This window comes from Diabrotica undecimpunctata, chromosome 6 (genome assembly GCF_040954645.1).
Source record: "Diabrotica undecimpunctata isolate CICGRU chromosome 6, icDiaUnde3, whole genome shotgun sequence".
Classification (NCBI taxonomy): Eukaryota; Metazoa; Arthropoda; class Insecta; order Coleoptera; family Chrysomelidae; genus Diabrotica; species Diabrotica undecimpunctata.
Window position 1 is genome coordinate 28,222,014 of NC_092808.1, and position 23,521 is coordinate 28,245,534.

A 23,521-nucleotide genomic window follows, 5' to 3' on the forward strand; every position below is an offset into this window, starting at 1 on the left:
ATACAATGGCTCGTGTTAAAGGCATCAATATTTTGAGACTTTCTCCTTACCACTGCTTGTTAAAACCGATAGAACTAATCCTGGCTCAAGTAAAGGAATACGTAGCTCGTGAAAACGTGACAAGATTTCTGATGCCCAACGTTTGTTAAAACTCACAATGGCACGGATACGGAAAGAAGATTGGGCTAATGCCGCAGCCCATGTGATCAAGGAAGAAGAGAAAATGTGGTTTTCGACACAATAATAATAGACTTAAGTGTGACTGGGGAGTTATATTCGGATATATTAGTAGCTGGATTCCGAAATTACATAAGCATAACTTATAAAATATTTCTTTGCTTTGTAATTCTCCTTCTATATAAATGGAATATAATAATTATTTTGCAAAGTTTTCTGTTTTTTGAAGTACTGTAATGTGTGATCATCACACTTAAGTGTGATGTTGCCAATGAATCACCTTCAATTGTTAATTGGTATAATATATGGTATACAGCCAACTCCCGGGAATTATCCCTTTTTGTGTAAATTTAAAACTTGCGTGATTTGCCTGAGTGAACTAATATAACCGTGAGCGGTTGTAAATGGAAATGGACAACCATTCACGCGCCCATCTTTATAATTTACCATAATTTCGTCAGTTTAAAAATTTTCTACTTTATTTATTATACAAACAATTAGACAAATATCTACAATCGCGTCTACATAAATTTTAAAAGCTGATTGATAACATTAGATTAATTTATTAGAATATACCTACAAATCTGCTGTACATCTGTGATTACATTTTTATGCCACCAGCTACCAGCTGCTTCATAAATTTCAGCGTAGAAATTAAATAAATTTTAAAAGTAGTCAAATAATTATAATTTCCTCTTTCTTCTGCCTACATAATTTCAACACATTTACACTTATTAATGGTATTTACATTAAAATATTTTTGTTTTATTTGTTTTATTCTGTAGGGTTGTATATTAAATAATTAAAGTGTAAATGATACTCTCGTGAAAGATTTTAAATAGTTCTTTGGTTAGTCATTGAGGAAGTGTATTTTGGGAATGAGTGTTGTTGGCATTCTTCAAGTTTTTCATTCATGTTTTCATTTCGTAACAGCGAAAAGAGAATTTGTAAACCGGCATAATTTATTAAAGTATTTTAATGGATGTCGTGGTAAATATAAACGAACTTAAGAAGCAAATGCTTACGTCTAGATAGATTTACATTAAAATTTTTTTTCAGAAAAATTCCATATCATTTGAATTTTTTACATCAACAATTTTATTTTTGATTTAATCTTTTAATTCTTATTCTGTTGTTAACTCTCTTTTATATCGCGTTTTGTGCCTTTGTTGTAATGAATGAACTACATCAGTAGTCAAATATCTGTATTCTTCGTTCACAAATTGTTGAGAGCACGAAATATGCCTCAAACTCATAAAACGGTCGTAAATCGTTCATACGCGTTCATAGGCGTTCCTAAGGTGTTTATTCATTAAATAATAATATAATGTTTTAATACTGTTATATATAATATTGATAATATTTTAATACTAATATATTTAGCAAAAAAACAATTAAAATTTTCACGACTAATGTTGGTTATTATATTATATGTATTAATAAAAATAAGAATTTAACCATTAACAATTTTGTAAATAAGAATACCTTATCTCTTTGGATATTTCAATACTAATCTTCGCGTTTAATCACTTTACTAGAAAACCTGGAATTCATACCCGAAGGTACTATTTGTTGCAAGATAATTAAGATGGAATTCCCCAGATTTTTAATAATATAATTATATTCGAAACTTAACTTGAAAGGGTGAAGTTATTACGAACGAAAACAATTTTTTTGTTTAGTACGTTTTTGATCGCATGTAATTTACGGCTCGTCGGTGTTTCCGCGTCTACGGCAGTAATTAGCGTCTCGAATATTTCTTTTGCGAATTATATGCAGTGCGTGAGTAATTTTTTATTCCATATACCTACGAACATATACGTACCTTTCGCTCGTGCTCGTTTTGTTGGATTGTTTGTGATGGCTTCATCATCAAGTTTTACACCGGTACTGTTGCGTACAGTCAGTAAGTCTGTCTATTCACCAAGAGAGAAGACTATTGTCCTGAATGTTCACGATGCTCTGGTTTCTCAGAATCCCACAAACACTGTTCGCAACATAGTCGAAAGTTGTGCCAACATGACTGGCGTAGGAGAATCAACTTTATATAGGTTCCTATCAGAAAGAAAAAAACACGGTATAGCTAACCCAAACACAAACGAACACTTAAAGAGAGGGAAAAAGCCTATTAAAATTGATGAATTTGCCAAAAATGGTATTCGAAGGAAAATTCATGGATTTTTTTTCAAAAAAGAAATACCAAACCTAAACAAAATTTTACAAGAAGTTAGAGACGACCCAGATTTGCCTCATATCGGTCGAACTAAATTGTTGCAAGTTTTAAAAGAATTAAATTTCCGGTGGGAGAAATCAGACCGAAAATCACTTTTGATTGACCGGGAGGAGAAGATGATGTTGGAGAAGAAATTATCTAAGATTCATACGAAAATTCCGGGCTAAAGAAAGGCCCATCTTCTACCAGGATGAAACGTGGGTAAACTTAGGTCATACTCTAAAAAAAATTTGGTCAGATAAAAATATATTAAGCTCCAGGCAAGCCTTTATGGAAGGTTGGTCTACTGGTATCTCCCCACCTTCTGCTAAAGGCAGTAGATTAATAATTTCTCACATTGGCAGTGAAAAGGATTTGTTAAGCATGGTTTGTTGGAATTTCATTCCAAAAGCAAAAAGACTATCACGAGGAGATGACAGCTGATGTTTTCGAAGAGTATTTTGAGCAAATGATTGAACACATACCACCAAATTCAATTATAGTATTAGATAATGCACCTTATCATTCACGACTAGTAGAAAGACTTCTAACGAATGCGTGGAAGAAACAGGATATTCTTGACTGGCTGCGGAATAAGTATGTGCCTTACGAAGATGGAATGGTAAAAGCAGAACTTTTAAAAATTGCCCGGCAACACAAATCTAAGTTCAAGAAATACGTAGTTGACAAAATGGCGGAAAGGCGAAACATCGCAGTCTTTAGACTTCCACCCTACCACTGCGAAATAAATCCAATTGAACTCATTTGGGCACAAATGAAAAGTTATGTGGCTAGAAAAAATACGTCATATAAAATACAAGCTGTACGTGAATTGTTATACGAGTCTTTATAACATATTACAAAACAAAACTGGAAAGATGCAGTAAGACATGTAATAGAAGAAGAACAAAAAATGTGGGATCTTGATAACATAATTGATGCGACCGTAGAGATTATTAACCTAATTATTACCTAAGTTGATCCTATTTATTTTGAATTTGAATAGTTTTCTAATCGTAATTATATAAGGTAAGTAATAGTAGTTGTAATCGTAAGGTATTAAAGGGGAAAGGCGCAAAATGTCGCCTGTCAAAATGTTCAATGTGTTTTAAATGTATCCATTTTTTTTTCAAATCCTGAAAAAACTAAAAAGCATTTTTGAAAAATTTAAAGGCAGAATGAAATATTTTTTAGAATAAATAAAAAGTTTCTTTTGCATGCAATATTTTCAATTAAAAATTATACTATATTTTCTCTTTTATTTTCACCCCTGTTACATAATATATTAAAATAAACATTGTAGAAGTTTTCAGATATTCGAAAATAATGGATACATTTAAAACACATTGGAAATTTTGCCAGGCGACATTTGGCGCCTTTTTCCTTAATTAAATAAATGTATCTTTTACAAATACCAAGAAACTTTTTATTTTTGAATAAAATAAATAAGTTTTATTAAAAAATACAATTTACATAAGTACAATTTAAAAAATATATTTATTTAGTTCAAATAAATGTTTCAATCACATACTCTACGACACTGGTCGTTCATCTCTAACCATTCAAAATACCCCCGTAATAGGATTATAAGGTATTGTATTCATTCAGATATAAGGTGGGTTAGTCGAAAACGTCTTAAACCGTCAGTTTTAGGTTGGTTTTTACTATTATATCGTATTACCTATCCTCTCTGTATTTCAGTTTTCTAATTAGGGTTAAACTTGTAGTGAGCTATCAACAAATTGTGAACCGACTATAGAAACAGACACTAAGTCAAGAGAGCTACGGAACGTTTAAAAAAAAAAAGATCTGATAATCTTATGATACTGATACGTCCATCGTATTCAGTATATTCTATCTAGAACCCAATAACAACGTTCTGTGTTTTGGTGAAGTTTAGGAGAGTGGAACGGGCGAAAATTTGTTTGTGAGAGGTCTCCATGTCGAAGGTAACCGAATGCCATCATCTCTTTTATTGTGGCAGTTTGGCCTTTTTCAATTTCTATGGCTTCTCGGATAATTCTTGGTTTATAGAAGCGGATGGCGGATGTCTTTTTTGTTAATATTTCAAGCAAGCAATGCTGCAGCAGCGTCAACTACAGCATCATAAGCATCCCCAGATGAACTGTCAATCAAATCTAACTAAAAATTAACATTTCTTGCCTCCATTGTCTGTTTACGAGACACTAATACATATATTACTCATTCTGAACTATATCTGGTATGGTCTGTGGGTGTACTTACTTAAATATATATTATATTTTACTATTTAGCTATAATATATCTTCTAGTATAGCTTCCCGTGCGTGACTACTTTAAGATCAGTCAAATCTTATGAAAAATAATTGCAAACAAAGCTCGTCTCTTTGGAAAAACCGAATATTTTAATACAATACTATTAGAACCTACAATTTTGGATAGTACGCGAATATTTACAAGATGTGATCAAAGAATCGAGAAAAATCTAGTAACGGAAAAAGACCTTTCTTAATCATTACTCTCACAGCTTTGTTCAATTACGCGATTTTTGAGCCATCAAAACATCGAAGTCACGTTTACCACTTCATCGAGCCGCTATTTATGGTTTATTTAGCATTAAGTCACTTATTTTGTTTGTATCCATTTAAATTAAATTGCTGAGTAACTATTTTTCGGTCCATGAAAAAGCAGTTTTTGGATTTAAAAAGTTTTGAATTACTTTTTCGAAGTAGAAAAAGCGTTTAGAAAAGTGATTTAAACGTACCTATACAAAAGTATAAATCTTCATAAGCACACAACTCACAGTTGGAGTTAAGTACAAATTGTCCAAGAATTGAAAAAAACAATTCTCATATGGACTATAAACTTAAACTAATTGTATCTTTAGATCCATATCCCAAATATATTAAAAATCGTTTTTAAATCTTGTAATGGTATATTACACACAAAATGTTCTGTTCATGCTTTAAGAAATTGTGACATCTGTGTAATACATTAATCAAACAATTCTAAGAATAGCACTGTTGTTTTAGGCACTCCTTGCACTTATTTCTCTCATAAGAGGGCTAACACCATACTAGCATGTGTACTCTATCGATCGACTGATCTAAAAACGTATCCTTTAATATTGAAGTGAAACGTAAATACTGTTGCAAAAAGTTGGTTATAAATTGGTTGTTTTATTTAATGTGGTTCTATAGTGTAATATGAATTTCAAGAATCATAATATATGTTTTATATAACTATTCCGAATTATTATTTTTTATTTATTTTTATTTTACAATACATTTGAGCAGGGGTCGCAAAACTCATATGCCCCTGTAAATACAATGTTATATAGTGTGCAATTAAATGGTTATATTACAATAGTTACATATTAAGCACTAACTAACTAAATAAATATACAAAAACATAGGTAATAGCAAGTGTTTAATAAACATTAAATGTTCAACTATGGAGCAAATGGTCATCCAGTTTATTTTTGAAAATATTGACAGATGGAGCATCTATGATCTCAGCCGGAAGGCTATTTCATATCAAGAACACTCGATTACAAAGAAAAATTGTCTAGTTGTTGTTAAAAAAGTTTCCTTTTGTCTAGTATAAACATATCCCCCACATTTCCAAAGTTGTATTTTACTATCCGAAACGTAATAATTAAATCGCCTCGAAGTCGACGTTGTTCAAATGTAGTGATATTGGCCATATTCAGTCTTTCTGTATACGTAGGTCTTGAGCGGCCAAAAGACATCCTAGTGCACTGCCGCTGTACGTTTTCGAGAATATTACGATCGCGCACTAATACCGGACACCAAACAGTTCCGCAATATTCCAGAACTGGACGAATGTACAGTTTATACAGATGAACTGAGCTCAGAAATGACACTTTCGCAAACGTTTTATTTAGTAGATATAATTTACTGTTAGCTTCTTTAGAAATATGCAAAATATGTTCCGACCAACTTAGATTGTTATTCATTATAACATCTAGATCATTATGTGATTTCACTGTTTTTAACACGCGCCCATTAATAGAGTAAGTAAGACACGGATTATTTTTACCCATGTGAAGAACTACACATTTGTCCACATTAAAAGGCAGCATCCAAGTAGAGCACTATTCCGATATGCAATCAACGTCATCTTGTAGTAACTGGAAATTTACGGAGGGATCGGAAAATAGCTTCGTGTCATCTGCATAGAAAGCTTTGCTGCATTTAATGTGAAATTGTAGATCACTTGAGTATGCTATGAATAAAAGTGAGCCCAAAACTGATCCTTGCGGTACCCCACTTAAAACCGTTCTCTCAACTGAGAAAGAGTCCCCAACTCTAACACAAAACTTTCTATCTGTTAAATACGCGTCGATCCATCTCAGTAATTGACCACGGATACCAAGGTGTTCCAATTTATGTAATAGTCTTCGCTTTGGAACTCGATCAAAAGCTTTAGCAAAATCGAGGTAAATAATGTCTACCGGGGCTTTTCTGTCTAATGCTCTTGACCATTCATTTTGCAGAAAATCAGAAATTGTCTCGACAATAATAGATTCCATTATCTTAGATATTATAGGTGTTAAGCTGATAGGACGATAGTTATTAGGATTCATTTGTTCCCTTTTTTAAAAAAGTAATATGTCGACCAAGTACGAGTAATTTTTCATAATTTCTCGTAATTTAATTTCATCACAAATAAAGCATCTCACCAAACTTTTCTGGTTCCGGGCGGCTTTCCTTTTCTAGAGAAGTTGTAATTTCCTCTTTTAACTCATAAGCACGTAAAAATTTCCTACGTGATAACCATCTGGCCTCCAAATAAAATATTATCGTCGAATGTTCTGCACGCATATGTTTGTAAAGTGCATTAAAGGTTCTTGATTTTGGAGGTCTAATTTTTATATAATTTCTCCCTCTCCTTCTCTCTCTCTCTTCAATGGCGTTACAGCACAAATCGAGCCTTTTCCTCCTCCAAACTATGCCTCCAACCTTGCCGGTCCCGCGCCAATCTTCTCCAGCTTCTCACGTCTAGCAAATTTTGCACGTTCGCTGCCCCTTCATCCTCCTTTGATATAATTTACTACAGTTAAAAACATCGTTAGTACAATGTTGAGACCAGGACTCATTTTTTTGGAAACAAGAGCCTGTCTGTGGATCATGCAATGGGTACAGATACATTACGATAATTTGTGTGTGACAAGTGCTTGTATATTTTAAAATTTTCCAGACATGATATGAGCACCATCGGTTCATATTCCAACGCAATTTTTTTACTTTTGCCTCATTAGCAAAATCATGAAACCGAGTGTTGTTGCTTTGAGTTTTATAGGTTTGCAGAAAAGTAGTTCTTCTAATGCCGATATGCCAACACAAAATCGGACATAGGCAATTAAATGAACATCTTTATTGCTATCTGTTGCCTCGTCAGGCTGAATCGAAAACAGTTTGTCACACAACTTTTCAAGAAGCTGATGCTGTACATCTTCGGCTATATCACCAATCCGGTGGACAACAGTATCTTATGAAAGCGGTATGTATTGAAATTGTTTGTCAAAATTATCTGCAATCATAGTTTATATAATTTCCATCGCAGCTAGCAGAATAAGGTCTTCACCAATGGCGTGAGTCTTTTTACATCTGGATATTTTATATGATACTTTTTAAGATGCCAGTTAAGCTTTTTCATTCGCAAAAAAAGTTTTTTTGAAGAATTATGTTCACTGTTCATTCACATGACTTTAATTTTAATTCAAAGAATTCTCGAGGCTTATGAACGTACTTATTATGAAGTGTTTCCAAATGGCGTTTAAGTTTATTAGGTTTTATGCTGTGTGCCATCAAAATTTTTACACAAATGTAGGCCTATTTAGGTATTTTTTCGAATATTTGTTTGTTTTTTCCAACAAGTTTATGGTCTAAAGCTGGGCATTCACGTTCCGACTTGCGGTCCCACTTAGTAGGACTACTAGTTCGATATTGAAATACAATGGAAGCTATTGAAAATTGATAAATATAGATAAGCTATCGACAATGAGTTTTTAATATATTTTGCTTTTTTTATAGTATTTTTCCTCAGGTTATTGTTTAGTTCGACAATGTAACTTTCTTATTTATACATAGATGATTGAATCATGCTTTAATTGAAAAAATAATGATAGTCTTTTATACAACTGTGTGCAATAAATTGTTGCGTGGGGGTATATTCTAGTGTTATAATTCTAAAATCCGACCCTGATGCGCCGCTTGAGGCAAACCGGCAACGTGGTCGGCCGTCCTCCCGTAAGAAATACATTGCTTATCTTACCTTCACTGCATTCTAACTGTGGCTTCTGCTATAGTTAGTGAGTTGATTTTTTGGAACATCAGTCTAACGAAAGATTTTTTAAAAAGATACATAAATTGTTTGTTTAATAAATGATATATCGTTTTCCTGATGAAGCCTTTACAGACTTCATTTTGTCTTATTACGAACAGATAATTAAAGAAAACGAATCTAAAATGATTCAGAAGAGGTTAATACACTTCTCAACAGTTGAAGTGGATATTATGAAAATGTGTATTTTATTTTTTGTTCATAAGGTCAAATAGAAAAGTCCACCTCTGTGTCGCCTTAGTGCTCTAACTCTATTTGGAAGACCTCTTATTAAATTATCGATGAACTGCTGCGGTATACGTTCCCAAATCGCGCGTAATGTATTGGCCAACTAATCTAAGGTTTGGGGAGGTTGAAGGAGCCTGTTTTGTTGCCTAGACATTTCGGCAAAAATATGTTCAATGCAATTCAAATCAGGTGAACACGGTGGCCACACCATTCTTGTAATGCCATGCGCTTCTATACACTCGTTGACAATTCTCGCACGATGAGGGCGAGCATTATCATCAATCACAACAAATTGTTCGCCTATTGCACCAAAAAATGGAACAACTATTGGTTCTATGACTCTGTCTCGATATCGTGTAGCAGTCATTGTCTCATTAATTAAGACGACTAAGTCCGTGCGACCGTCAAAACATAATGCCTCCCCACACGCAAACGGATCCACCTCCAAAAAGAGTGGTTGGGACTCTCAGATTTTCATTGTAACGCTGTCCTCTTTTCCTCCACACCAATATTCGGCCATCATTCGTATACAAGCGAAATCTGGACTCGTCAGTAAAGAGACAATTCCTCCAATTTTCGAAATTCCACTGATAGTGTTCCATCGCCCAGAGATATCTGCATGCACTGCAGATATCTAGCTCTTAAATTGGAAGCATGTAACCGTCTTCTGACAGTTTAACTGGAAATTGCTCGTTCAGTAGCATGTCTGAAGATACTGTTAATTCTGGAAGCCGTGAATGTTGGGTTTCTTCTTGCCGTCAGAACTACAAAACGGTCTTGCATCGTTCTCTTCCTCCTCCATGCCTGTATGTTGCAGATCCAGTTGCTACATATCGATTCCATGCACGACTTATCACACTTTGCGACACATTTAGCCTCATAGCAACCTCTTGTTAAGTTATGCCTTGTTGGATCCAACGAACTAATTGCTCGAGCTGCACTAGTTCTAAACGTCTTTGCGGCATAACGTTTTTGTGATAAATAGATTTCTTGACTTATTGACAACTGGTAAAGCCAATACAAGCACTTTTATACGAATGATATATTCATGTTTGGAACAACATGTCTCTCTTTGTACGAGATAAGGGCCGATAAGAATAGGGAGAAAAAAACCACATGTATAGTACAGGCAATTATTTTAAAAATAGTTTTATATGTTAATTTTAGGAATTTTAAAATTATTTACTTCAATTGTTGAGTAGTGTATAATTCGCTTTGAAGACAGAACAGAAAATGAAATTTGTTTAAAATCAAAATGGACCAAATGTTAATAATGATAATGTGACGTCACACTAAAATATTACTTTGGTTAACAAAATGATTAAAAGTTCGTATATATATGACGACACGGGTTTTCTTATTGATTACATCGACGGAATTCATAGAAAAAAGTATAGACAAGGCAAAATAAACAAATGACGCCTGGGAGATGCATGTAAATAATTAGTACATCATTATTAGAAGTATGTTAAATCTGAATTTTGGCGAATATCTCGAGTATTTTGTGAAGGTTTGTAATCCCACGCACATTTGCCGTTTTATAAAAAGTCCGAAACAGAAATAACTTTGGCTGAATTTCTTAATATTCGCAAAAATGTGTAAACTATAAATATATTACATTAATATTTTAAAATATAGTATTTTGTAATACCTTGTGAAGCAACCTTCATAATTTATAAAATGATTTAGGGGGAGGATTTATTTTTAATTTATAAAATTAGTTATATGTATATAGGCCGTCTAGAAAGTATACGGAATTTTATATGTGGATTTTTTAAATATTTTCCTTTTTTTTTATACCACTGGAAGATAAAGATAATGTATAACTTAGGTTGAGCGGATCGGAAAAATTGCATCATAGCACCATATTATTATGTCAATTGTTTGTAGAAGTAAGGGATTTTGACAAGAGCTATGAGTCAGGCCGATGCAGTACACAAGTTAACCTGTTATTTACAAGGTCATAGCTCTTGTCAAAATCCATTACCTATAAGAAACATTCGCAAATATAGTACCTCGACATTCATAATTTTGACAAGCGGTAAATCAAGCAATAAATACAGTGATGGTTTAAGAAGGAAGGGCTCTATGTTTGACCTTTTAAAAGGGCCGTGCTAAGCCCAAGGACCGTATGAGTTTTATACGAGGTATTTGACCCAATTTACATAGAAAATTAGAGTTATAAAATCATTATCAATTTTTATAAAAAAAAAATAAACACATAAACGTACAAAATTAAAAAAATAATAGCATATGAAAGATGTATTAAATATTAATTAAATATTTATTTACAAAATTTTAATACAGCTATACAAACATATTAATGTGTGAGGTCAGTGTCGCTATTACTATCATCTGCTAAATTAATTACAATATTTTAAAAATTATCTATATAAAGATAGCAATTTTCAACTTTTTATATTTGTGCTATTGCATTTTTCGGCTGCTGATATTAATATTTTGTGTTTTATATCTATCTATATAAAAGGCTAGGACGAGTCACATCGTTTGTCCAGTAAGGTAACTACGTCTCCTAGGAAAGAAATCTGAACTGCCACCATTTGACATTTTAATCATATTTTGTTCTTAAAACGATACGTTTAATTAATAAAATTAATAATATTCATTACATTTTAATATAATTAATAATACGATTATTTTTTCGCAAAATTACCAAAAATATTAGATGTAGTAATTTTTAACATAAAATTTAATAAACAAAATAATTTAAAGCTTTATGTTAGTATAGATTTAAACAGCTAGCGTCACATAGGAATAAAATGTAAAATATTTATTTGCCAAATAAAGTACCGAATAAAAATTTATCTGGAAAATAAATTGTGTTTATTGTAGTTTGTTATTATGTTATAGGTTATCGCAAAATCAAAAATATAACGTAAATATTGTTATTTATTGTTGGTGAGAGACATGGATCCGGTATTAGAAGATTTAATGAAATCGGAGAGTATGATCAGTATAATGTTTAATGTTTATAAACTTAGTGTGAGAATATAATATTTGAAGCAGAAGCGAACATTTTAATTTTTGTAATGATTAAAGCGTTTTAAGAGGTTTAAAAATGAAATATTTAACCGAGACCCACCGAATTGAGATTTTAATGATGATCGGTTACGTGGAGAAATATAGAAGTCACGTTGAAGTAGCAAACTTATTTAATCAGAGGTATCCTCAGTTGCCGAATATTGCACAAGGTACTGTGTTCTGTATTTGTAGATGGTAATTTGACAGCGTAAAAATATTTAAGCATGCTAAGAGACGATGTTTAGAGAGAAAGATTATGAGAACCATACTAGGACCAATCAGAACAGAGCAAAATGAATATAGAAGCAGAACAAATGCAGAAATTAAGGAAGAACTTAAGGAAGACATCGTAACTAAAATAAAGCAATGCAGAGTTAGATGGTTAGGTCACATTTGGCGAGCAGGCGATGAGGCAGTGACATACGCAATGATGGAATGGAATCCAGGAGGAAAAAAGAGAAGGGGAAGACCTAGATCAAAGTGGCTGCAAGAAGTTGAAGAAGACCTCCAAAGGGCAGGAGTCAGAGAATGGAGAGGAAGAACTAGAGACAGGAAAAAATGGAGAGATATTGTCAAGAAGATAAGATAAACAAAAAAGACTGATCCACTTAAGAAATCGGATCTAGAAAGCATTTGCGGTTTAACCCCACACTGGGGTGCATAGCCATTATATATATATATAAGAGACGATGTTCTTCCTCAGTTGGCTAACTTATATCCCAATCCAATAGATCCGACCCTACCGCATAAAATTGTCTGGTTCCAGCAGGACGGCGCAACATCCCATTATGCTTTAATGGTGAGAAATTACTTCAATGAAATCTTCTTCAATAAATGGATTGGACGAAGGGGTACTATTGAGTGGCCAGCTAGGTCGCCAGATCTTACGCCTTTGGATTTTTTCTGTGGGGTTATCTCAAGAACAAAGCATATGCAACACAACCAATTAGCATTGAAGACCTCAACGAAAGGATAACTACAGAAATACGGAATATTTCACCTCAAACTTTAAACAAAGTTCGGGATGAGTTTTATAGGAGACTTTGTTATTGCCAACAACAAGGTGGAGATTTTGAGCATTTATTTTAATGTAATCCAATCAATTACCTCGGGTATTCTATGAATTAATTGTCTTAAAGAAATCAGGTTGTTAAAGAGCTTTTGAAAACATAAAAATATACAGGGTGTTGCATTTAAAATATAGATTATGGACTATGCCAGACTTGCGTGGATCAGCCTGTACATTCAAATTTATGTTTAAAAAGCGCACATTTAAATTTAAAAGTTAAGGTATCTCAACTTTTTTTATTATTTTCTAAAATAAGGACACAAATAATTTTATTCCATAAGTGGTTTCCACACTGTATAAACAAGCCTCATAGTTAGTATACAAAATATCCAGAGTGTAGTACGAAATTTTCAAAACTTTCAATAAATCTTCTATATACCTAATATAAATATCGAATATTGATTTGAAATTCTGAAATTTTCGTGATACTTCTTGGATATGTTTTTGTAGGTACCTACCAGGTAGGTATAAATAATTCTGTAATGAAGACAATAGAAATGGGTTGTTACTAAGAGATTCTGATTATACAGTCAAGGCATTTTTAAGTATTCCACTGAACAAATCATGAAGAATAAATTCCATATTAAAACCAGATATATAACAGAACTTTTTATGTATGAAAGAGAAGGTTTAGGTACTATTTCATCCAATAAAAGTGGCTGTTAAGTTATAAAGATTCAACCGTTCTAATCTACAGCAACATTCTACGTGTATAACTTAGCGAGAGATCAAAATGAAGACATTTTGAATATAAATAAATACAGATAAGTAACCGCAACATAATTTGACGTGAAAAGACGGGTATATTTTATTTTATGAATAAATGTGTATCCTCCAGATAACTATCAATCAGATAGGACAGTATTTATCTGTAGGTGAAAAGACTGGCCCTTTCATGCAAGAAGTTTATTATTTTAAAAATCTTATACACTGATGAGTGCCTTAAGAACCGGCAAAATAACGCAAAAGATAGAAAACATAATATGTTGTGAAATAAAAAGAGATGAAAGTAGTAGAGGTGGGAAATTATCGATAGAAACTTCTAATTTACATTACATTACATTAGGACTATCGATAGTTTCCCACCTTTAGACGTAAGCTTATGAGCTAGTTGACTTCAGTCATAATATTACAAGTATGAGGTCGAACATTAACATTTTTTAAATTTCGCATGAAGTAAAAACTGATTGAAGGCAATAAAGCAAATGTAAGTAAACAGTTTAATTAGTAGTAATTTGATAAATACAGAATAACAAGCTATGATAATTCTGTATTGAGAAGAGTGTATGCGACGTCTCAAATCACAGTTTTTTATTGATCAATACTTTAATTTTGGATAAAAACATACTCGTACTGGAACTGTTTTTACTTACATTACGTGATACGTATTACTATGACTGAAGTCAACCAGCTCATAAGCTAACGTCTAAAGGTGGGAAACTTTCGATAGATCTAATGTAATGTAAAGTAAATTATAGGTTTATATCGATAATTTCTCACCTCTGCTACTTGCATCTCTTTTTATTTCACAACGTATTATGTTTTCTATCTTTTGCGTTATTTTGCCGGTTCTTAAGGCACTCATCCCTGTATACTAAAACGCTAAGCCCTTTTCTTGTCCACCACTTTACTCAAAAACCATATTAGATAATTAAAATATTTTTTCGGAATATTATTAGTATTACGTATGAGATTGTCAAGATATATTTTTGGTACAAAAATTCACTTCCGGTTTTGAGATGACCGGAAGTTAAAATTTACTTTAAGTTTTAGACCCCAAAATGTATATATGGATCGAAAGGTCTCGTCGAGACGAATCTAAATATGTACTTCCGGTTGCGATCCGACACCGGAAGTGACCCGAAACGCGCATAAAACGTCAAGATAGAGCAAATCTGACACCGGATTCGTGATCAGCATGCAAAATTAACTGCTAAATGATATCCATGTCGACATTTGATGAACTAAAAATTGCATTCCGGTTTTGAGGTCGACTTCTATAATCACTTTTTTTTACTTGCATTATTATTGATGGATGTTATGTATATTCTTGCTTATATTGTTGGTATTGATCTCTTAATTTTTCTCGCAAAATAAAAATTTCATTTAAAAAACTCGATGTCGAGTTGGTCCGCTAGTTTAATTTTTAATTGTTTTGAAAATCTTGTAGATCCTAAAAAATTTGCTCCGAATTTGGTGATCGGTAAAAAATATAATCAAAAACTCGAGCTTTTACAACAAATGAATTGCCAAACTAGAATTACGCTGGTTTTTATACGTATATCGTTTTTATAAGTCGACTTTACACAAAAGTTCAGCAATTCTCCAAAATTGAGTTATTTGTTATGAAAGTCGTACAACAGAAATATTATTTTGTTGTCGTTCTAGCCTTTAATAGGAGGAAAACAGAAAAAATTGAGTGAAGTGACCCTAAATAGCAATTGATTTGATCCCGGTCGCGTGGTGACGGGCATAATCACTAGTTATGTTAATATTTGTTCTTCACTATTAATACGTTGAATAGTTGAATTACAGAAGCCTCTAAAAGTAGGTGATCATATCTCGTAAAACACTAGGTGTAAGGTAGCATAACATATATTGAGGGAATCTCAAGAGTTGTTTTATACAAATGTCCAATAATATAGAGGTCATTAAATTTAAAACAAGGAAGTTTTACATTTAATTAGAACTCCCAAAGAATCATCCTGTATAATACCTACATATTAATAACAGGTGAATATTCTCTCACGTCTATTTTTTTACGATAAACAAATATGTTTAACAATAATTCTTGTAATCTAATCAAGACTGTTGTTTATCTATAATATTTACGCTTCCTGGTTTTATCAGGTAATATCATTGTTGATCTTGTTATTCGTTTTAATTTCAGGAAGATATATGTAGGTGTTGTAAATTAATATATAGGAAATACTAAAATATCGATATTACATTTTACACGTGTTTGAGCTTTTTTATTCAAGTGTCTTTAAAGATAAACATACTTGTATGTTGATGTAATTTCTATTTCTAACAGTTGTCGTTAGTGATATGTGCCGAGCGATTTTAGCCAATATTTCTTCATCTCTTTTGATAATACCGTCGTCCTACTCTTTTCTCCCTTATTTAGTACCAAGTTATTGATGTCTCCTAACTTGTAAGTATATCATGGCTTAGCTTCTTTCTAACGTCTAGGAGTCTATTTCCAGCTGTTTTACGAAATATAAATGGATTTTATATTCCTTTGGATTTTTAATGTTTTAAATCTAGTCTTTGCATTATTATTCATTATTGTCTTTGTTTTAGAGTAGGACTCTTGTTAAAAAAACACAAGTGACTCAGTCGGTGGCTTTACTCCTCTTTCAGATAGAATATAATAATGAGCTCACTGAAAACTTTACGATAGCCCAAGGATTAAAGCAAGGAGACGGGCTGGCACCGACACTATTCAACCTGACCTTGGAATATGTGATAAGACAGCTAAAGATAGGAAGAGGTAATCTCCTAACAAATAAATCAATACAGATTGCCGCCTATGCCCATCATGTCTCGCAGAACAGAAGAGGCGGCAGAAATATATTCACAATTAAAATCAAAGGCAAAAGAGACCGGACTAGAAATAAATATTCAAAAGGCAAAAAAGTTAACACAGGCAAGAGCTAGGGGAAACAGACGCACAGTTGAATTAGAGGACGATATTGAAACAGTAGAAAGTTTCACATATTTAGGAGTTACATTAAACACGGATGGAACAGAAGAACCAGAAATCCAAAGAGGAATAGTAAAGGGAAACAAAGCTTATTTTTTACTCGATCATGTGTTTCGCACCAAAAACACACACTGGGAATCGGCGCGGGACCGACAAGGTTGGAGGCATAGTTTGGAGGAGGCCAAGGCCCGATTTGGGCTGTAGCGCCATTGGAGAGAGAGAGAGAGAGAGATAATAATGCTACAAATATAAACTCCTAAAATTAAAATGAATATCTAACAAGTTTATGCATTTATTGTCCAAAGTGAAAATAAGAAGATCGAATAATTAAATGGGCAAATCGACCGAGTATTGAGAGTGTCGAGTGTCCGTCTAATCTACTTTATTTTCCCTTAAATCTTCCTGCACATCGTCTTTTAACTGGCCTATTTAGCTTGGTTATTTTAGCAGGGTCATTTTCATCCATCCACATAACGTGGCCCACCCATTTTAAGCAATTTATTTTGATGGTTTTCACGATATCTGTTTCACCATAAAGTCTATAGAGTTCAAAATTATATCGCCTTCTTCACATACTCTCTTCGTTAACTCAGCCATATATGGTCCTCAATACTTTTCTTTCAAATATTCGTAGTAATTCTTTATCTCGAGTCGTTATTGTTCATGTTTAAGATCCCTAAGGGAATACTAGGTGTACTATTGTTTTATAAAGTTTGCTCTTTGTTGCTCTTGACATATTTCTTGCTCTTAGTAGAGGTTAGTCATAAATACGTACAGCAAAATGCGAAGACTTAATTGGTGAGCATGGAATTGGCGATCAAAATGAAATAGGAGAGCGGTTTTTCGAATTTGTACAAGAAGAAAAATGGTACGTACAAATACTTTTCACTAATAACTCTCACCCAAAGACAGAAAATAAAACTTACGAGGAACGATTATGATCAGAAAAAGGTTTAGAAACTATATAAGATCCTCCAAGACATATCCAGGCAATGACATAGCTTTATAACCCTCAAAATCCAAGAAGACCCGAAAGGAACAAAATATAGACATTTCAAAAGAAAGACACAAAGAAACTAAATTAAACATTGAAAATATGTAGTATAAACGAAACTTTACGAACAACTACAGATGATAACAGAAACAATCGAGATATACGAGAAATATACGAGAAAATAGAACCGGGCAATGCTCACTTATGGTCTTCTTCTTCTACCTATGCCTTCCCCATTAACGGAGGTTGGCGACCACATTTCTAAAAGTTTCTGTCTTTTGCAACGTGGAATAATTCGTCTACAGTCATGTTTGTCCAGTCTCGAATATTTCGCAGAAATGACTTCCTCTTTCTACCTATTCCCTTTTTGCCATCGACTCTGCCCTGCATGATGACCTGCAGAAGACTATATTTATCATTCCTCAGTATGTGTCCAAGGTATGCAGTCTTGGGTACTTTTATTGTTCTCAACAATTTTATTTTCTCGAAAAACCATACCACTTATGGTATGATGGAAGAATATCAAGACTGGAACAATAGCATCAAACTATAGATTTTATCATCAATCCCAAAAGATTTTAAAGAAAATAGATGCAAAAAATCACCGTTCCAATGCCTCATTTGTTTGGTCAATATAATAAAAATATAAGTAGCATAGACCTGTTAGACAAGCAAATATCCTTATACAGAACTAAGATCCCTTCAGAAAAATGGTGGTGACCATTGTTTACCCAGTTGTTGGACATTGCAGTCATAAATACATGGAAGCTCTACCAGTAAAACATCCTCATGAGGATATTCCATTGCTAGATATAAGACGAAAAATAGTCTTTTCTATTTATAAGGTATGAAATCAAACCGTAAAAGACCAGTTTCTCAAAAATCAAAGTTGCCGGGAAAAGGGTAAATTTGAAAATACGCTATGATCTCATAAATCATGTTATAAAACCAATATTTGTTTTGTGTTTCTTTTCATAATAAAATTGAATAAAACTAAAACAATTTTAATTTTGTTTTTAGCATCCTCTATAGTACATCCCGCTAATGTCCCAAAAATAGAACGGCATATAATTTTTAGTGTTACACAAAAACAATAATAATTATAGTGATAATTTTTCGACTGTTCTAAGAACCATTCAAATTTCGTCATTTTGTGTCATGTGGAACAATTTCACCCAATCATGTCAACATTAGACTGATAATTGCATTCAGTGCAATTTTCAATCCCTATGACAACACGACCGAGTTTGACAACTTCATCCAAATAAATTTCAAAATGTTACGTTTCGGCAATGAGAATGTTCAAAGTATAAATGCGCTAATCAAAGAAAAAATTACCAGAAATACAACCTACAGTCACAAATATATTTGGGGAATATTCATGGAATTTTGCTGCTGACGAGAATATGAGCTGAATGAACATAGAAGCTTAGAAGAATTGGCGTTGATACTAAAAGATTGGGCAGTCAATATGAGAAAGAAAAACGGGGACGAATTCAAAGAGGCAACGGTGAAGACGATGTGGAACGTTTCGTGCAAACTATTGCAAGAAAAGTACTATAATGACTATAATATTATGATTGACCCGTTTAACAATATAGTGTTTAAACCAGCCCGAGATGCCCGCGATGCAATCAGGAAGAAACTACAAGCAGATCCATGTAAACGTAAGGCCAGTTCAGTTTCGTTAAATTGGTCTGAAATTAACAAAATAATATTGCTTTGGGATGAAGATACCCCTGAAGGTCTTATGCGTAAATTTTACCATATTGCTGCTGTAGAATTAGCGTGGCGTAGAGGAGAGGCAGTTGCTTATCTGGTGGATTTTTTTCAAATCGAGAAAAATAACGATGACACTCCAACAAATCGCATTGAATACAATCCGGTATTCAGTAAAACGTGCCAAGGTGGTTCTAAAAGCTGTGCAAGTAGTAAATGGTTGGTTATCAATAGTGAGAGACAAAGATGCTCTGTACGTCTTTTTCATAAACTGATATCAAAACGAGGAGACAATATTACCTTAACACGACTGTTCTTAAAACCAAATCGACACTGGAAAAATGAAACTGACAAATGGTATGATAATGTATCTGTTGGAAGAAATACAATGAATGGATGGACTAAATTTTCTGCTGAAGCAATTGGCTTGAATGTAAAGGAGAAAAAGATAACAAATCACTCGAATAGATCAACTGCTGTTAGCGAATTAGCAAAAAGTGGTGTAGAAGAACAACAATTGCTAAAAATTACTGGTCATGGCAATCAGAATTCTATAAAACCATACTTGAATCTCGATCAAGAACACCACAACAAGATTATAAATATTATGCGTGGTATAGATCTTCTATAGTAGAGAACAGCAACGAATCTAATGTTAACTTAAATTTTAATAATTGTACTTTCACTAACTGTACTTTTAATAAGTAAATGTTTCGTTATGTTGAGTTATGATTTTTTTTTTCGAAAAATTATCCGCCGAATATCCCTCGGACATTGATGAATGCCTCATAATTTCATGACAAATTTCTCAAGGAACGAGCTTTCGATTGTCATGAAATTATCTCGTCTGTTATCAATGTCCTAGGGATATTACTACTGAAAATAGTTGCAATTGGCTAAAATTAATATGTTTGTACAGTTAAATTATTATTTTTGTGTTTTTTTAATTGCATCAGTTTATGGATAAACTAAACTTAAAGCTTAATCAAAATTTATAAACAAGTCTACAATGCCATAGTAATATCAATAATCATTCACGTCTTAAGTTATATGTAAAAAGGCCTATATACTCTTCTATTGAGGATATCTGAAGATAATAAATAACTCGATAATTAATACAAATAATCAAGATATAAGGCGCCTTTACAAAAAACCTAAAATAAGTCAATGTATAAAAGAGAAGCAATAAAATTTCTAGTGGCATTTTAAAGTAATAATTACTATTTATATGGGAATAAACCACAATTAAAGGTTAAAGTAAGTTTACTGACGTTTCAATTTCCACTTCGGAAATCGTTCTCAAAATACAAACATTAGTAAATTAAACAAATTTTGTTTTTTTTATTACTTGGTGAAAAATTCTTCTTATAATTTAATTTTATCTGACTCATTTATATTCACAATTCAGACATACATTATAATTTTTAAAGTAGACGACTTTAAAATGACTTTTTAAATTTACTTAGTTAGATAGTTCATTTGATTACATGAAATCAACTTTAACTTGAGAATATCCGTCAGAAAAAATTATAACATGTAATTCGTCTTTAAAAAGACAAACACATGTCATGGTGACAGTAAAAATCTCCTGTTAGTGATTTAATAGTAAATCATGAGGGAAAAACCAGGAAAAAAACCTCATAATACTATCCCGACATGGTAAGTATTTGGTCGTGCATTTAATTTCATCATCATCATCGTCATCATCACTGGCTCGACAACCCTTTTTGGGTCTTGGCCTGTTCCAGGATTCTTCTACATTCTGATCTGTTTCGTGCTTTTTTCTCCAGTTTTTTATTTTTAAGGTTGTTATATCATTTTCTATTTGTTCTAAGTATCTCAGCTTCGGTCTTCCTCTTGTTCTTTTTCCTACTGGCATCTGTTTGAATATTTTGTTTGGTATTTCGCCTTCTTCCATTCTTTCTACATGCCCTATCCAACGCAGCCGTCCTATTTTAATGAATCTTATAGTGCATTTAGTTTACTTTCAATAAACACCAAATTCTGAACTTATATGATTGTTATTTAAAAAACATAAATGATGTATTCTCTATATGTTACTGACTTATTAATACTGGTATTTTCCTTTTAATAACTTCCTCTTTTAATATGGGTAACCAGATCCTACTACATTCCGCCGAGGAATTTGCGACACAATTGGTCTCATTTAGCATAATTAGAGCCATTTCTTTGATTTTTCTCTTTTTACATTCCGTTTCTTTCACGACTATATTTGAATCATTCCATTGAACCCATGTTCATTATCCCATGCGTGTTTACAGATTTGAGACCTATCAAATTCTCTATTTTTAATATAAGATTGATGTTCCACTTATTCTCACATTTAATGGCCTTGATGTTTCACCTAAATAAAACTGATCGCATTCACAAGGTATTTTATAAATGAAATTCTTTGTCCTTTCTTGTTCATTGATAGGTTTTGTTTTAGACAAAATAGATCTCAATGTGTTTGTTGTTTGTTTTGAATGTTGTTGAAATGTTCAATTTATTTCCTATCCTTTTAAGTTTTTCTGATAATCCTTTTATGAATGGTATTGTTATTTTCCTCGTATTATTCCTTGTGTATACTGTAGGATTTTGTTCTAAGTTGTTCTGTTCTATTCGGTCGATTGTTGAAAATTCCTTATTTATACCCATATTAAAAGAGGAAGTTATTAAAAGGAAAATACCAGTATTAGTGAGTCAGTCACATAGAGAGGACACATCATTTATGTTTTGTAAATAGCAAACATATAAAATCAGAATTTGGTGTTTATTGAAAGTAAACTAAATGCACGACCAAATACTTGCCATGCCGGGATAGTATTATAAGATTTTTTCCAGGTTTTTCTCTCATAATTTACTATGGAATCATTAACAGGAGATTTTTACTGTCATTATAGCATGTGTTGTCTTTTTAAAGACGAATTACATGCTATGATTTTTTCTGACGGATATTCTCAAGTTAAAGTTGATTTCATGTAATCGAATGAACTATCGTACAAGTAAAGTCGTCCCAGGAACGCAACTCAGCAATAATGGCAATATCATTTTAAAGTCGTCTACTTTAAAATGTACAATGTATGTCTGAATTGTAAATATAAATGAGTCAGATAAAATTAAATTATTAGAAGAATTTTTCACCAAGTAACAAAAAACAAAAATTTGTTTAATTTACTAATGTTTGTATTTTGAGAACGATTTCCGAAGTGGAAATTGAAACGTCAATAAACGTACTTTAACTTTAATTGTGGCTTATTCCCATTTAAATAGTAATTAAAGCAAAAAATAAACAAACACTTGGAATGCATGAGTCTTAAAAAGAGACGAAAACTATCAGTAACTATCTGGAATTATTAATGATTAGATGGCCAATAGACGATCACGAAATATGTAGAGCAGGAATGAATATACTGAAGAATGAAGACACATAATTTTGTATTAGTTAATATAAATGAAGAAAAATAAGATTTTTTACGCATGTTTTGCGAATTATAATTAGGTATTAAATGTTATATTTAAGGTATTAATTAAATTCGATCCCCTTTTTTCCAGTTGTGCGCCTATGGCTTAAAAGTATCTTATATTATAAAAGTATACTTAGACTAGGTACTTACTTAATTGGATGGTATGATGGTCTGTAATCACTTCCTTCCTGAAATTTTCCAATCGAGCCAAAGAAATTTCTTTCCTAGAAAGAGACTTCCTCCTCTCCTGTTTTCTTTTGAACAAAGGCATTTTGAACAAACAAACAAAATTTCCACAATAAGTAAATCCAATAAGTTAAAGAAGCCGAGGTCACAAACAATTAGAGAGAAACATTTTAACGTATATACGAAAATCCACTCGAAAAGTGTTAATATGGTACGCGTGAGTTGGAATTTTCAACTAAAAATACATTCGTTATGTATATCTGGAATACTGGAGAGACAAAAAACGATTTTAACCGAACTTCCACTGTAACTGAAACTGTCTGAAGCCGATTTTCAGCAGATTTCAGCGTCGGTCATGTTTAAAAAAAGACTT

General features: G+C 32.6%; 1 protein-coding gene across 1 annotated transcript in view; it reads right to left on the minus strand.

Moving 5' to 3' along the window:
* The window catches only part of LOC140443321 (sodium/potassium-transporting ATPase subunit alpha-like), a 116,733-nt gene extending 93,218 nt beyond the window's left edge, over positions 1–23,515 (minus strand). Inside the window, exon 1 of the mRNA XM_072534516.1 lies at positions 23,113–23,515. Coding sequence (XP_072390617.1) covers positions 23,113–23,233 — 121 coding nt within the window. The 5' untranslated portion in view covers positions 23,234–23,515. The remainder of the gene's footprint in view (positions 1–23,112) is intronic.
* Between the last annotated feature and the right edge of the window lie 6 nt (positions 23,516–23,521).